The sequence below is a fragment of the Panulirus ornatus genome, chromosome 40 (genome assembly GCF_036320965.1).
Source record: "Panulirus ornatus isolate Po-2019 chromosome 40, ASM3632096v1, whole genome shotgun sequence".
Taxonomy (NCBI): domain Eukaryota; kingdom Metazoa; phylum Arthropoda; class Malacostraca; order Decapoda; family Palinuridae; genus Panulirus; species Panulirus ornatus.
This window is the reverse complement of record NC_092263.1, coordinates 17,075,674-17,093,015: the sequence shown is the minus strand read 5'-3', so window position 1 is coordinate 17,093,015 and position 17,342 is coordinate 17,075,674. Positions and strand designations below refer to the sequence as shown.

The window sequence follows — 17,342 nt, the reverse complement described above, 5'->3', positions numbered from 1 at the left end:
GAGAGCAAAAGAACTTAAACCTACTGACTTATTGTACAACTGGATGAAGAACATAAACCATACCACTTTTTGAATTTTTCACTCACTAAATTTGTAAAAGTTTTCAACAATTTAGCACAGAATATAGCAAACCTTTAAGGAAAATCATTACAAATTACCTTAAACTCATCCAATTCAATCTCAGCAAAGTAACCTGAGGAAGGGCTACTGTTTTTCTCAAAAGCTACTCCAAACTTTTGAAAGTGAGGGAATGGTGTTGTTAGAGTAAAATTGAAACCAACAACATCTTCTTTGAACCAAGTGTCATGATGTATCACACTTACGTGACCATTAATGACATCATCATCAAAACTGCAAGAAACCTGGAATGAAAGAATGAAGGGAAGGTATAAAAAAAAAGAAGCTCATTCAAGATGACTAATCACAATCCATTGACACTAAATTGTCAGCTAATATGAATATGAAACGCAGAACTCTTAATACAAAATATCTACATAACACTAAGTGCACCACACTTTTTGGCAAAATAACAAAAATGGTGATATAAAACTGCCTTTTAATGCATGCTATACACAGAGTAACTTATGAATACAGAGTATAAAAATGAAGGCTACACCTGTGTTCTGAAAACTGGATGCATATTATATTTGGAGCTACTTCTGTATCTGATGCCTGTCAGCACTGCAGACATACCAGCAACTTGATGAAAACTTAAGGCCAAGAGATGAATGATGTCAGTTTGCATCTTAGAAAATTCATAAAATGAAACAGCTGTTAATACTACACTTTGATAGGAAATCCAAAGGGACACTGAGATGACATTAAAGTAAAATTCAAAATTATTATAGTAATCATCTACATTATGTCCATGCAAGCTTGTCCATGAACTACTTTCTTATTTTCCAAAAATTACTTAAACATGTAAGGCACGCCTCTTCTTATTTCAGATACCATGAAGCTAATAATAACCCCTTACCAGTCCAAAATAAGTTGCTATTAAATGGAAATTTAGCACCCTACAGATTTTGAAAATAAATGCTTTGAACTTAATGAAATGATGAAAGTTTATGATTTCAAACTAACCACTATATTTCGTATGATGCCATCATATGTATGGGTAAGACTGAGGTTGGAGGTGAAAACTTGACCTGAAGGTAATATGACTGTTGCCTGTGCTGATCCTTCAAAAGATTCATGATCAGGTAAACTGTATTTTCCATAAATGATGGCCTCACTCTCAAGAAGACGAAGACTGTAACTGAATATCTTCTCCCTGGGAGAGAAAGACAGAAAGGAAAAACCCTCTTGAGGTCTGGATGAAGAAACCTATAGTAAAAAGCATACTAAATAATATGTTTTCAAAGAATTTAAATCATACATAAAAAAAGGAAAAGTACAGCTAAAGGTCTTGGATTTGAGGGATACAGGCAACCTTTAGCAGGAGTTTAAAGGTTTACTGAGTTAATCCCTCAAATTACAAGTAATATGATACAAATATAACATTAATGGGACTTTTTCTGCAGTGGAGGATCCAAGCAAATCTTTTTCAATACTCAGAATAACAATCTCAAACAAATATATTAATATCTGATAAATCAGAAGTTTAAATAACTCTTGAGGAGGATTTTCAGGATGCAGAATATCTCTTCACATTGGTGTACCTTCTGTCCTAACAGGTGTACCAACAGTTGTCACAAAGATACTTTACAGTGTAGTTACATATGTAGTAATACTACCAGCCTGTACCAACAGTTGCCACCAAGATACTTTTCAACAGAGTTACAAAAACAAAGAAAAGATCATTTCATGATGTTCATCCTAAGTTACATTTCAGGTTAAGATTGTAAAACCTGAAAAAGTTTCCTTGCAAAGTGGATTTCACATATTATATTCCAACTATAACATACAATTTTTTAAAATGCATTTACAGTAGAGGCATCACTATCAACAACCATCTTTCTTTATCATTTACTCAATCATTTATTCTTTTTCAACAGCACAGTGCTGATTACAGTCACTGGTGGCAACATCATGTTTGGGCACTATAAGAAAATTACGTTTATTTATCTATTCTTTAGCAGGGATAACCCTGTGAGGAAAGAATACTTGAGTCCATCACTCACAGTATAAGGCTAGACATGCCAATCTGGCCACTCAAGAGCTAAACCCTCCTTCTATCCATACATATGCTTTTATGCTTTGCATCATTTGGCATTACCAGGGGGCTGTCCTTAGCAACTCCCTTTGGTCAAATCTCATAAGGCCATGGTTCTGTGTTTCATCCAACATTCTTAATCTATGTGTCATGCATGTGTTTTCTGTTGCATTTTCTTATGGCAGTGTTTTTATTCCCTGGATGTACAATGAAAAATATGCATCCTTAAAACCATAGGATAACCAGCAAAAAACTTATTAAATGCATATGACAGAAAAGAACCTTATGGAACTTACTGAGGAGAAATTTGGGCAAAAAAAAGTCACGAAAAAATGAAAAATACACTAGCAATTTCCTAAATAGGCCTGAAAGAGAGAGACATAGTAAGTGATGAGTATGTCAAGGGTGTTGTAACTGTCGATACAATTTACTCCATTTTTGTAGAAATTAATGATGTTTCAAAAGAAAAAACAGGACGATTAGCTTACAGGCCCCCAGTCAGACACCAAAGAGATATGAAAGAATCTATGGTTGCATACCTAAAATTCTTTGTCTATAATTCAATCATTGTGGGACACTGTAACAAACTGTTAAGTGGGAAGAACCCCTTTCCAGTAGCTCATGGCATGGGCTCTAGCTAAATCTGTTTGACAGTGCCTTAACAGAGTTAGTGGAGAAACCTACTCATGATATGAATATGTTAGATTTAGTTCTGGTTACAAATAAAGATGCCATCAACAATGCAAAAGTTGGAAAAAGGTTGGTGCAAATGAATACCAGAAAATTATTTTTGAGTTAACTTTCAATTTTGCTTAACACTGATCAACATGAGAATCACAAACTACTAATATCATTATCATTGTCCTTGATCGCTGTTTCCCATGTCAGCGAGGTTGTGCCAGGAAACAAACAAAGAATAGCCCATCCACTCATTATTGAGCCAGGAAACAGACAAAGAATGGCCCATCCACTCACATATACACATATATATACATAAACACTCATTTATGCACATACATACATATACATAACAAATACATACAGCTCCCTATCCCTATCCATAACCAGGCCCTACAGATCTTTCCAAGGTTTATCCTATGCCCTAGTTCAGTCCAGTGACTGCACTTCAACCCCAGTATACCACATCATTCCAATTCTTTCTATTCTGTGACCACCCTTCACCCTCTTACATGTTCAGGCCTCGATCACTGAAAACCTTTTTCACTCCATTCTTTCTTCTCCAATTTGGTCATCTGGTTTTCCTTGTTCCCTTCACCTCTACCACATAAATCCTCTCTGTCAACCTTTCCTCGCTTGTTCTCTTCATATGTCCAAATGTCCAGACCATTTCAGCACACTCTCTTCTACTCTCTCAACCACACCCTTTTTATTACCACACATCTCTCTTGCCCTTTTACTACTTACTCAATCTGTAAATAGTAGTTGGTAGGTAGCCAACAACCAGGGAGGTATATTACCAATACTACCTGCCTGGGTATCAGGAGGGTTAGTGACATCTGCTGAGTAAGCCAGCACTTTAGTGGCTGTCGGGTTGCACTCCTCTGACCCAGGTAGCTGTCTTTTCTTTCTACCTCACTAACACGTGGACTACTGGCATTCTGTCCACAAACATATAGTCTCTCCCTGTTATATGCAACACTTGAGAACACTTAACTCATGCAGCCCATTCTTCGTAACTCTAGATTTTCCTGTGATGAGCATTGTGCTCTAGCCCTGTCTTTTGGCAAAATGGGAGAAGAAGCAGATAGAAGCAATAGGTGGGAATATTTAGGCAGTATTATTAGGTAGAAACAATAGGTAGAAGCAGTATGTAGGAACATTAGATAGAAGTAGTCATTAGGAACATTAGATAGAAGCCTCTGCAAACACTGCATTATACTTGCCCTCTGCCAGTGACCTGTTAAAGGTGAGGCACTAAAAGCTAACAAGCAGCACTGGAATTCTTTAGTTATGGAGACTCTGTTGCCATATGCTGTCATCAAATATTTCATTTCCAACATATCCACCCTCTTCCTCAAAGCTTTACCCATAGCCTGTGCCTCACAACCATAAAACATTGCTGGGACTATCATTCCTTCAAATATATAAATTTTTGCCCTCCCAGGAAACGCTCCCTCTTTCCACACATTCTTAAGTGCTTCTAGAACCTTTACCTCCTCCCCCACCCTATGACTCACTCCCACTTCCATGGTACCTTTTGCTGCCATGCCCACTCTCAGGTATCTAAAATTCACTTCCTCTAATTTTTCTCCATTCAAACTCACACCACAACTAACTTGTCCCTTAACCCTACTGAACCTGATAACTTTGTTTTTATTCAAAATCAGTCTCAACTTTCTCCTTTCACATACTCTTCCAAACTCACCATCTTTTGCAGTTTCAACAACTGACTCCCTTCCCAGACCCTCTCATCCACTACAGACTGCATATTCACCCTATTCTCCAAGACTTGCATTTACACCCCTCACCATCCTATCCATGAATATATTAAACTACCATGGGGACATCACACATCCTTACTGCAGATCAATCTTCACTTGGAACCATTCACTCTCCTCTCTTCTTATTCATGCACAAGCCTTACATCCTTGATAAAACTTCTCACTGCTTCTAGCAGCTTTTCAACACCTTCCACAAAGCATCTATATCAACCCCAGTATTTTTAGCAAACAAATTTACTGCTTTTTTTCATTCAAAATATAAATTTTCAATTTTCTAGTCACAATACATTTACCTCTGTGGCAGATATTTTCAGCAAAATTCTATTTATTTCTCAAACCAAATGAATCCAAAGATATTTCCCTAACCAACTAATTTTTACCATTTCTGACTACTTTACAATTAAAAAATCTCCATAAGACATTTCTTTATTTTGAAAATCAATATAAATGAAAAGTTCTCTGCAAGAACCAAGCATGACAAACCTTGTCATTCTAATCACAGTTTGAAAGAGGCAGTCTTCGCCAGTTGTAATATTAGCTTGAAATATCTCATACTCAGCTAATACCTTCTTTTCAACTGCTACCTGAAAAAAAATTAAGTTGAGCATATATTCAAATTCTCTAATACTAATAAAGTAAATGAAATTAATGAACTATTTGATTACTTATACTAGACAAAGATACATATATCTTAAATTGTACAGTTTACAAAACTCAGACAAGATGATGATATTTTTTTATGCTTCATCACTGTTTACCACATTAGTAAAGTAAGGCAAGAAACAGACAAAGAGAGGCCACATTCACTCTTATCCATCTATAAGTTGTCACATGCAATGCACCAAAACCACAGCTCCTTATCCAGAACCAGGACCCACAGACCTTACTGTGGTTTAACCCAGCCACTTCACATTCTCTGGTTTATCCCACTGACAGGATGTCAACCCCTGCATACCATATCATTCCAAGTCACTCTCTCCCATACACACCTTTCATACTCCTGCATGTTCAGGCCCAGATTAGCTAAAGTCTCTTTCATTCCATCCTTACATCTCCAATTTGGTCTCCGTCTTCCTGTTCCTTCCACTTCTGACACATATATCCTATTTGTTCCCCTTTCCTTATTCATTCTCTCCATATGTCCAAACAATTTCAACATATCCTCTTCAGGTCTCTCTTCCACAATACTTTTATTACAATACCTCTCTCTTTCCCTTTTATCAATTACTGGATCAAACCATCTCACATTAAATAATATTTTTTTATCTATTTATTTATTTTGCTTTGTTGCTGTCTCCCGCGTTAGCGAGGTAGCATAAGGAAACAGACGAAAGAATGGCCCAACATACACATGTATATACATACACATCCACGCACGCAAATATACATACCTATACATCTCAACGTATACATATATATACACACACAGACACATACATATATACACATATACATAATTCATACTGTCTTCCTTTATTCATTCCCATCACCACCTCACCACACATGAAATAACAACCCCCTCCCCCCTCATGTGCGCGAGGTAGCGCTAGGAAAAGACAACAAAGGCCCCATTTGTTCACACTCAGTCTCTAGCTGTCATGTAATAATGCACCAAAACCACTGCTCCCTTTCCACATTCAGGCCCCAAAGAACTTTCCATGGTTTACCCCAGATGCTTCACATGCCCTGGTTCAATCCATTGACAGCACGTCATCCCCGGTATACCACATCGTTCCAATTCACTCTATTCCTTGCACGCCTTTCACCCTCCTGCATGTTCAGGCCCCGATCACTCAAAATCTTTTTCACTCCATCTTTCCACCTCCAATTTGGTCTCCCACTTCTCCTCGTTCCCTCCACCTTTGACACATATATCCTCTTTGTCAATCTTTCCTCACTCATTCTCTCCATGAGACCAAACCATTTCAAAACACCCTCTTCTGCTCTCTCAACCACACTCTTTTTATTACCACACATCTCTCTTACCCTATTATTAATTCCACTACAATACCATCCAAAGCCACTGCCTTGCCGGCTTTCATCCTCCACAAAGCTTTTACTACCTCTTCTCAGTTTATCAAATCATTTTCCCTAACCCTCTCACTTTGCACACCACCTCAACCAAAACACCCTATATCTGCCACTCTATCATCAAACACATTCAACAAACATTCAAAATACTCACTCCATCTCCTTCTCACATCACCACTACTTGTTATCACCTCCCCATTAGCCCCCTTCACTGAAGTTCCCATTTGTTCCCTTGTCTTACGCACTTTATTTACCTCCTTCCAAAACATCTTTTTATTTTCCCTTAAATTTAATGACACTCTCTCACCCCAACCCTCATTTGCCCTCTTTTTCACCTCTTGCACCTTTCTCTTGACCTCCTGCCTCTTTCTTTTATACATCTCCCACTCATTTGCATTATTTCCCTGTCAGCATATATTTCACTTTCAACACATCCACCCTCCTCCCCAAATCCTCATCTAAAGCCTATGCCTCTCATCAAAATAAAATACTGTTGGGACAACTATATCTTCAAACACACCCATTTTTGCACCCCTTGATAACAACCTTTAAGAACCTTCATCCCCTCACCATCCTATGATTTGTTTCCACTTCCATGGTTCCATTCGCTGCCAAATTCCACTCCCAGGTATCTAAAAAACTTCACTTCTTCCAACTTTTCTCCACTCAGACTCACACCCCAACTAACCTGTCCATCAACCCTGCCAAACCTAATAACCTTGCTTGCTCCTGCCTAAATGTTCCTACTTACTGCTACTATCTATTGCTCCTACTATTTTGTGAAAAGACAGGGCTAGCACAGTGCTCACCACAAGAAAATCTAGAGTTATGAAGAATGAGCTGTGTGAGTTAAGTGTATCAATAGTTATGTATGACATGGAGCGACTGTATGTTTGTGGACAGAATGCCAATAGTCTACATGTGGGTGAAGCAGAGAGATAAGACAGCTGCCTGGGTCAGAGGAGAGCAACATGACAACCACGACAACCACTGAAATGCTGGATCACCACGAATCAGTCACTAACCCTCCTGATACTCAAGCGGGTAGCACTGGTAATGTAATTCCCTGGTTGTTGGCTGCCGACCAATTACTACCTACAAAAATATGTAAGTGCATCTCAATTCCAAACCAATAATTACTGGAGACAAGAAGCCATTAAAATGCAGATTTATGAAATCCTGGATCACCAAAGTACATCATATGAATCCTTACCATTTTCTTTTATTACATCATTGCATCATCCTGACAAGAACAAAAATTTGCCAGGTATCAATATGGAATGAGTATTTTGAAGGTTTGTTGAATGTGTCTGATGACAGAGTGGCAGATATAGGGTGTTTTGGTCGAGGTGGTGTGCAAAGTGAGAGGGTTAGGGAAAATGATTTGGTAAACAGAGAAGAGGTAGTAAAAGCTTTGCGAAAGATGAAAGCCGGCAAGGCAGCAGGTTTGGATGGTATCGCAGTGGAATTTATTAAAAAAGGGGGTGACTGTATTGTTGACTGGTTGGTAAGGTTATTTAATGTATGTATGACTCATGGTGAGGTGCCTGAGGATTGGCGGAATGCGTGCATAGTGCCATTGTACAAAGGCAAAGGGGATAAGAGTGAGTGCTCAAATTACAGAGGTATAAGTTTGTTGAGTATTCCTGGTAAACTATATGGGAGGGTATTGATTGAGAGGGTGAAGGCATGTACAGAGCATCAGATTGGGGAAGAGCAGTGCGGTTTCAGAAGTGGTAGAGGATGTGTGGATCAGGTGTTTGCTTTGAAGAATGTATGTGAGAAATACTTAGAAAAGCAAATGGATTTGTATGTAGCATTTATGGATCTGGAGAAGGCATATGATAGAGTTGATAGAGATGCTCTGTGGAAGGTATTAAGAATATATGGTGTGGGAGGCAAGTTGTTAGAAGCAGTGAAAAGTTTTTATCGAGGATGTAAGGCATGTGTACGTGTAGGAAGAGAGGAAAGTGATTGGTTCTCAGTGAATGTAGGTTTGCGGCAGGGGTGTGTGATGTCTCCATGGTTGTTTAATTTGTTTATGGATGGGGTTGTTAGGGAGGTAAATGCAAGAGTCCTGGAAAGAGGGGCAAGTATGAAGTCTGTTGGGGATGAGAGAGCTTGGGAAGTGAGTCAGTTGTTGTTCGCTGATGATACAGCGCTGGTGGCTGATTCATGTGAGAAACTGCAGAAGCTGGTGACTGAGTTTGGTAAAGTGTGTGGAAGAAGAAAGTTAAGAGTAAATGTGAATAAGAGCAAGGTTATTAGGTACAGTAGGGTTGAGGGTCAAGTCAATTGGGAGGTGAGTTTGAATGGAGAAAAACTGGAGGAAGTGAAGTGTTTTAGATATCTGGGAGTGGATCTGGCAGCGGATGGAACCATGGAAGCGGAAGTGGATCATAGGGTGGGGGAGGGGGCGAAAATTTTGGGAGCCTTGAAAAATGTGTGGAAGTCGAGAACATTATCTCGGAAAGCAAAAATGGGTATGTTTGAGGGAATGGTGGTTCCAACAATGTTGTATGGTTGCGAGGCGTGGGCTATGGATAGAGTTGTGCGCAGGAGGATGGATGTGCTGGAAATGAGATGTTTGAGGACAATGTGTGGTGTGAGGTGGTTTGATCGAGTAAGTAACGTAAGGGTAAGAGAGATGTGTGGAAATAAAAAGAGCGTGGTTGAGAGAGCAGAAGAGGGTGTTTTGAAATGGTTTGGGCACATGGAGAGAATGAGTGAGGAAAGATTGACCAAGAGGATATATGTGTCGGAGGTGGAGGGAACGAGGAGAAGAGGGAGACCAAATTGGAGGTGGAAAGATGGAGTGAAAAAGATTTTGTGTGATCGGGGCCTGAACATGCAGGAGGGTGAAAGGAGGGCAAGGAATAGAGTGAATTGGAGCGATGTGGTATACAGGGGTTGACGTGCTGTCAGTGGATTGAATCAAGGCATGTGAAGCGTCTGGGGTAAACCATGGAAAGCTGTGTAGGTATGTATATTTGCGTGTGTGGACGTGTGTATGTACATGTGTATGGGGGGGGGGGGTTGGGCCATTTCTTTCGTCTGTTTCCTTGCGCTACCTCGCAAACGCGGGAGACAGCGACAAAGTATAAAAAAAAAAAAAAAAAAAAAAAAAAAATCAATATTATAACTCCAGATTTGGTAGAGGGAGGTGTGGGCTTCCTATGTCACATGTCTGGGTAGAGCTTAGGGAAGGTGTGAGCAATGCACACTGTGTACACCCACAGGGAGAGTAGGCACCTGTATATTCCTCTTCAAAATTCCCTTTGGTGGGCTTTTAGGATGACTCATGAACATGTTCTTCAAGGTTGTGTAACAAGCCTAGATAGTGATTGGAGTGGCAGTGCATGATGATTTCTCTCTACATCTGGTCAACCTTCAGCCATTTCAATGACAAAATGTTCATGAATTCTCTAGGAAGGAAACTGAGTGGCTTTGACCTAGACTTACAGGACAATCTTCAAATCATTTGGAGAGTGATTTCATGAACAATGACTTTTCCAGTGCTGAAAGTTGACCAAGATGAAGCAGAGGATATTTCTAGAAGTGGTGGCAGTGCTGTCAGTAACCATGTGACCATTGCATCTGAGTGGTGCAACTGGTAATTTTAAAGACTTTCAAAAATATTACAAAAAATCACCAATGAATCACACTGATTATACTGGAAAAACTTTGTCATGTTTATCAATTCGCACCCTTTTTTACCCTGAGGAGAAATTACATCCATGATAAAAGAATTTCATTCAGGCACTTAACAATTCCATTCTCTCTGGATAATTTTCATACACATTGTGTAAATGTTTGTTCATCTTTATTTGTTCTTTTTCTTCATTCATGAAATACCATAAAAAATTCAGAAATGGCAGTTGCTAACTCTTGAAGTAGTTGGTAGGAGTACCAGATAGAAGCAGTCAGCAGGAACATTAGGTAGAAACCTCAACAAACATCCATGATAAAAGAATTTCATTCAGGCACTTAATAAATCCATTCTCTATGGATAATTCTTATGCACTTTGTTTAAATGTTTGTTCATCTTTATTTTGTTCTTTTTCTTCATTCATGACATACCATAAAAAGTTTAGTATTGGCAGTTGCTACCTATTGAAGTAGTTGGCAAGAGTATTAGATAGAAGCAGTCAGCATGATAATTTGGTAGAAACCTCAACAAACACTCAGTTAGAGTTGCCCTCTGCCAATGACCTATTAAGGGTGAGGCACTAAAGACTAAGAAGCAGCACTGGAATTCACTTGTCATGGCAAATTTATTGCCATAGCCATCCCTTTGAGGGAATGCCAATAGGAAAGGTGTCAGAGATATAGATAGATGGAATTGAATAAAAAAGAAAACTTGCACAGGGAAACTCACTCGAAAATCAGGCCTTACTTTCACACTTTTTAGCAAACTGTGATGAAACTTCTATACATTACTGAAGTGCATGTAGTAGACAAAATTTATTTCTGAAGTAATTATCTTTTCACTGTTCTAGGAATGTCTTTGAAATCACAAGGTTAAATATATCTTTTTAAACGTGAAAAAAATGAAATTTCAAGCATGGAAAGGAAACCTTCTCTAAGAGTCAATGGGATGTTAGTCCCTGGTCATCGACATTACATCTACAATATTCATTCCTAATGGATACTGAGACATAAAGCCAATATTACCTGGAGAGCTGGGTCTTCATTATCAGGACCATTCCACATCAAAAACTGAAGAAGTAAGTTTGGAGACATCTGAAATCAGAAAATATGAAGGACTTATACATCCTGCAAGTGGGTAGATTCCAGACTCTTGTAAAATTCTGTACATCTACACCATTGCTAAATCTAATTAGATCAGTAGGGCTTAAGGTACTAACCCAAATAATACTAATGGTTATGCTGAAATTTCTCCAAATGTTGTAGAAGTGTGCAGATACGCTTGACAAGCCACTTGATATGTCGTTCAAGATATCACTGGGGGAAGGAAAGGTGCTAAGGGATAGGAAGAGGGCAAATGTTATAACTGTCTTTAAAAAAAGGAAGAAAAGGAAGTTGTACCACAAAGACTAATCTCTCTAAAGAACGCAGTCTACAGAATATATGAAAAGATAACCATAGAGCATAGAACAATCATTTGCAAAGGGGAAACTACTCAAGTTAAAGGCAACATAGATTCAGAGAAAGATCATATGCAACAAACCTCCTACACATCTATGAGACAGTGAGCCTTGTTTCATAGATGAGGGAAGAATGCATGGATTGTTTCTATCAGGACTGCTTCAAAGCATTTGACACTTTACCAAATAGAAGACTGGTAAAGAAGCTGGATCTTCAGGCAGAATTAAGGGGAAGACTGCTTCAGCAGACAGAAAATTACATTAGTGGAAGGAAACAAAGGCCATTTGTCATAGGCGTCTTATCAAAATGGGATTGGGTCAATAAATATATAACACAGGTCTAGGTTCAGGACCAGTGCTCTTCTTGATTTATGTAAATGACCTGCTAGGAGTAGAGGACTCATACCTTAATATGTTCATGGATTATGCCTCTCAAGTGTGTTCAGTATTCTTAAAGCATACTGAACTAATAGAGAAGGCCCAAAAGAGTGATGACAAAGTTAGGACCAGAATCAAAAGAGCTAAGTTGAAGTTGAAGGCCATAAATCTTTCATGATGGAAGAGAGGAGTAAGGGATGACTTGATCATATATTTTTCTTAAACCAGTTTGATGATGTCAAAAGAAAAATAACAAATCAAACAAAAAGTTTAAACACATTACTTGTATGACAACAAATATGTATATCCCCTACCTCAGTTGTAATTTCAATGAATCTGCTGCTCTCCAAAATGAATTTCACACTTTTCTTGGAAGCCATCAAAATAGCCTGGTGCTCAATGCTGTATGACCATTCAAACCATTTAAGCTGAAAAAAATTAGAATCAACTAATAAAAGTAATAATCCATTGGCAGCCTAAAACACAGTTGACTACTCAAACATTTAGATTCTCAAAAAATTGAAGTATAAATCCCTTTTCCTGAAACAATTTGATGTAACTTGCTACAGAATTTTTTTTCTAACATTAGCTGAGATGGCTACATATACCCTAGCCTGAGCCAGGTACCCATTCTACCAACCAACCCCAAGGGGTGGATGAACAGTTGGGTTGACTGTGGACTGACTGCTGCAACAAGCATTCGAATATATGCACTTGACCCTGGGCAGCCTACGAATGCATTATGGTCAGGAACACTAACTGCTATGCTACACCACCTTCTAATAATATCATAAATAAACATTATGTAATGTTCTTAAGAAAATATAATTGAAGCTGCAACTTGTCAACCATAAAATCTTACTATCTTTCAACAGTGAGTAGGATAAAACAATAACATTAAGCAGTCTTAGCAGAAAATTATGCATCAAATTCCTAAAAACTATTTACCAGCACTGTAGATGCAATGAGCTTTACACAGCTCATTTACACCACACTGAAAATCATAAAAAAATTGACAAATTTCAATACACATTTTACTCATTTTATGTATGAAAGTTCTCAGAGCACATAACCATTTTAACCAAATTTACACTACAATAGATTTTTCATGTTTTCAGGGCCAACAGTACCCTCATTACAGAGGGAGGGCATTTCAAATTTTGATATTCATGAACTACATCATTCTTTGGCCCTCCCATGTTAAAAAATATTATTCTGAATTCCATTTTCAGCTAATGACCTTGGAAGCATTACAATATGCCAAAGAACAATCAAAGAACCTTTAAAGGATTTTTCTTTATCATACCTAATTGCTGTTTCCTGCATCAGCGAGGTAGTGCCAGGAAACAGACAAAGAATGGCGCAGCCACTCATATACACATATATACACATAAACACCCATATACATACATATACATATCAACATGTACACACACATACATATACAGACATATACATATATAAACATGTACATATTAATATTTGCTTGCCTTCATCCACTCCTGCTGCTACCCAACTACACAGGAAATAGCATCACTATCCAATGCTTCAGCAAGGTAGTGCCAGGAAAACAGACAAAAAAAGGCCACATTCATTTACATTCAGTCTCTAGCTGTCATGTGTAATGTAATGAAACCACAGCTCGCCTATCCACATCCAGGCCCCACAAAACTTTCCATGGTTTACCCCAGACACTTCACATGCCCTAGTTCAGTCCATCGACAGCACGTTGACCCCGGTATACCGCATCGTTCCAATTCACTTTATTCCTTGCATGCCTCTCACCCTCCCGTATGTTCAGGTCCCAATCATTCAAAATCTTTTTCACTCCATCCTCCTACCTCCAATTTGGTCAATCTTTCCTTACTCATTCTCTCCATACATCCAAACTACCCTATTCTGCTCTCTCAACCACATTCTTTTTATTTCCAAACATTCTCTTACCTTTTCATTACTTACTAAATCAAACCACCTCACAACACATATTGTTCTCAAACATTTCATTTCCAACACATCCACCCTCCTCCATACAACCCTATCTATAGCCCATGCCTTTCAACCATATAACATTGTTGGAACTACTATTCCTTCAAACATACCCATTTTTGCTCTCTGAGATAACACACTCTTCTTCCACACATTCTTAATTGCTCCCAGAACACCACCCCCTCCCCCATCCTATGACTCACTTCCGCTTCCATCCACTGCTAAGTCCACTCCCAGATATCTAAACCGCTCACTTCCTTCAGTTTTTCTCTATTCAAACTTACATTCCAATTAACTTGTCCCTCAACCCTAATGAACCTAATAGCCTCGTTCTTATTCACATTTACTCTCAACTTTCTCCTTTCACACACTTTTCCAAACTCAGTCATCAACCTCTGCAGTTTCTCACTCGCATCAGCCACTAAAGCTGTATCATCAGCAAACAACAACTGACTCACTTCCTAGGCCCTCTCATCCACAACAAACTGCATACTTGCCCCTCTCTAAAACTGTTGCATTCACCTCCTTAACCACCCCGTCCATAATAAAATTAAACAAACATGGGGACATCACACACCTCTGCTGCAAACCGACACTCACTTGGAACCAATCACTCTCCTCTTCCTACTCATACACATGTTTACATCCTTGGTAAAAACTTTTCACTGCTTCTAGCAACTTACCTCCCACACCATATACTCTCAAAACCTTCCACAAAGCATCTCTATCAACCCTATCATATCCCTTCTCCAGATCCATAAATGCTACATACAAATCCGTCTGTTTTTCTAAGTATTTCTCAAAGCAAACAACTGATCCACACATCCTCTACGATTTCTGAAACCACACTGCTCTTTCCCAATCTGCTGCCCTGTACATGCCTTCACCCTCTCAATCAATACCCTCCCATATAATTTCCCATGAATACTCAACAGGCTTATGTCTCTAGTTTGAACACTCATCTTTATCCCCTTTGCCTTTGTACAAAGGTACTACTCAAAAAACATATTTTCTATTTCAAGCACTAGACTGTGATCATTGTTGTTCAGAGCAAGGATAAAGTGTAGCAAAATCTAACTCTACAATGACATTAGAAATCAATATACACTGTAATGAAATTTAAAGTTTGTGGTAACTGATGTGTCGACTACAGTATGGGTAAAACAGTGTAAAAATGGCCTCAATATCAATAATACCCAGCAGGATATAAACCATATGAATCTGTGTGTGAGAGACATTTGGAGGTAGACATTGTCCCTAACCTACCGCCAGAGACCTACCTTAAGAGAACAGGAAAGGAGACAAACTGTCTGCTGGAATACAGTACAGTTGCATATAAGTTCATGGATAGGGCGTTTGAAAGGAAAGAGAATGAAAGTATACATTTTGCAAAGCCCTATAGAATTACAGGAGGACATGTGCTAAACTTTGTTATAAATGTAGAAGGGAGAAAGACTGGAAGAGGTGACAGAGTTTAAGTATTTTGGAGTTATCTTACGGTAAGCTTGGTGATATGGTAGGAGAGATAAAGGAGAGAGCAGTACAGAGAACACGAGTCATTAGGTCCCTTAAGAAAGGATTAAGGGACAGAATATTCCTACCGACCCTGGTAGGCAGCCAAAACATGGACATGGGATGAGTCACAACGGTTAAGAATCCAGGCTGTAGAGATGAGTTATTTGAGAGAAGTATGTGGTGTGACTAGATGTAATGAAGAACTTAATGAGGTGTGTGAAAGATCTGGTGTGGCAGGGAATGCAAAGGGAATGAATTGTGGAGTGGTATTGGGTGATACCTAATACTTTGAGATGGTCTGGGCATATGAAAAGAATGCAAGATGGGAGCTTTACAAGGAGAGTGTCTGATAGTATGATTAAAGGGGGTTGGTGTGAAAGGAAGACCACCTGTGACATGGAGATATAGAGTGGAAGAGTACTGGAGGGAGAGAAATGGGAAAGGGATGTGTGAAATGGTGTATATGAGGGAGGCATGTAAGGACAAAGATAAGTGGAGACTCTTTTGCTGGGGCCACACATTTGATGGGGGCTCCTTGAGGGAACAGGCATCAGAGATATAAATAGAAAGATAAGGAAATATTCATTAAGCTGTTCACATCATACATAAGCTAAAGCTAACATATGCTTCTCAAGTTTCGTCACTGAACAAATAGCTAACAGAAAAGGTACGGGGCACAGCAGTAAAGATGGAATTAGAGTTATGAGGAAGATCAGTTACAAGAAAAGGTTTGCCAATCATAGAAGAGAGAAGCATGAGGAATGACCTGATAAAAGAAATCTAAGTGTTCAAAACAGACTGATGATGCAGACAGTGAACAGTTCTTCGAGAGATTATGGTGAGTACGACCAGAGGATACGACATGAAATTAAGTAAGAAACTTGTTAAAAAATATGTGATCATGTACCTTTATAGCATAAGAGTGGTGGATGAGTGGAATAAACTGAACAAGGATGTAGTATATGTGAATCATAAACAGAAATGTAAAATGTATGGGGATAGAAATGGGCAATAAAATGGTTCTATGAGTGTAAAACTCTTTTTCCATACACCATAAATAGGTACAGGTACACCATCGATTTTCCAGCACTCTTGGTTCCAAAGCCATGCTGGATTAACCATTTTGCCGGACCAACCATGGTCACATAATAATAATTCATCAACATACCTCTAATCCACTAACTATACATCTCCCACGTGTTTAAAGTATACCATGGACAGCTAGAAATTCAAATTAAGCAAATATTAAATGTAAATTAAATGAATGAAATACAGGTACTTATACACCTGCTCAGGACTGAGGTGCTCATCAGCTATGAGTTTTACAAATTCGTTCACATACTCAGCAGCTCCTTCGTGGTTTGCAGACCGCTTTTCTCCGCACACTTTATTCATGGAAATTCTATGACGCTTCTTGAATCTTTAAAGCCATCCTTCACTACAGTCACACTCATGTAATTTAAGTTCTTTATGGAAAAACTTAGCCTGGTCCATTATCATGCGACCTGACAAGCCCACTCCATCACTCCAATGCTGTCGAAACCATTCCATCATCACTAGATCGTGCTCAGTACTCTTACCATCTTTCATAGTTTTTCTAATCATCATTTGCTTCTTGGAATCGCTGTCTGCATAGAATCTCAATATTTTCTCCCCTTGCTTCTTTACATCATAAACAGTTGATGAACCAATACTGTAAATGTCACA

At 38.7% G+C, this 17,342-nt stretch overlaps 1 protein-coding gene across 1 annotated transcript in view; it reads right to left on the bottom strand.

Moving 5' to 3' along the window:
* LOC139761485 (uncharacterized) overlaps nt 1–17,342 on the bottom strand; it is a 419,732-nt gene that overhangs the window by 183,506 nt on the left and 218,884 nt on the right. Inside the window, 5 exon segments of the mRNA XM_071685744.1 lie at nt 159–362; nt 1,084–1,273; nt 5,101–5,201; nt 11,323–11,391; nt 12,449–12,562. Coding sequence (XP_071541845.1) covers nt 159–362; nt 1,084–1,273; nt 5,101–5,201; nt 11,323–11,391; nt 12,449–12,562 — 678 coding nt within the window.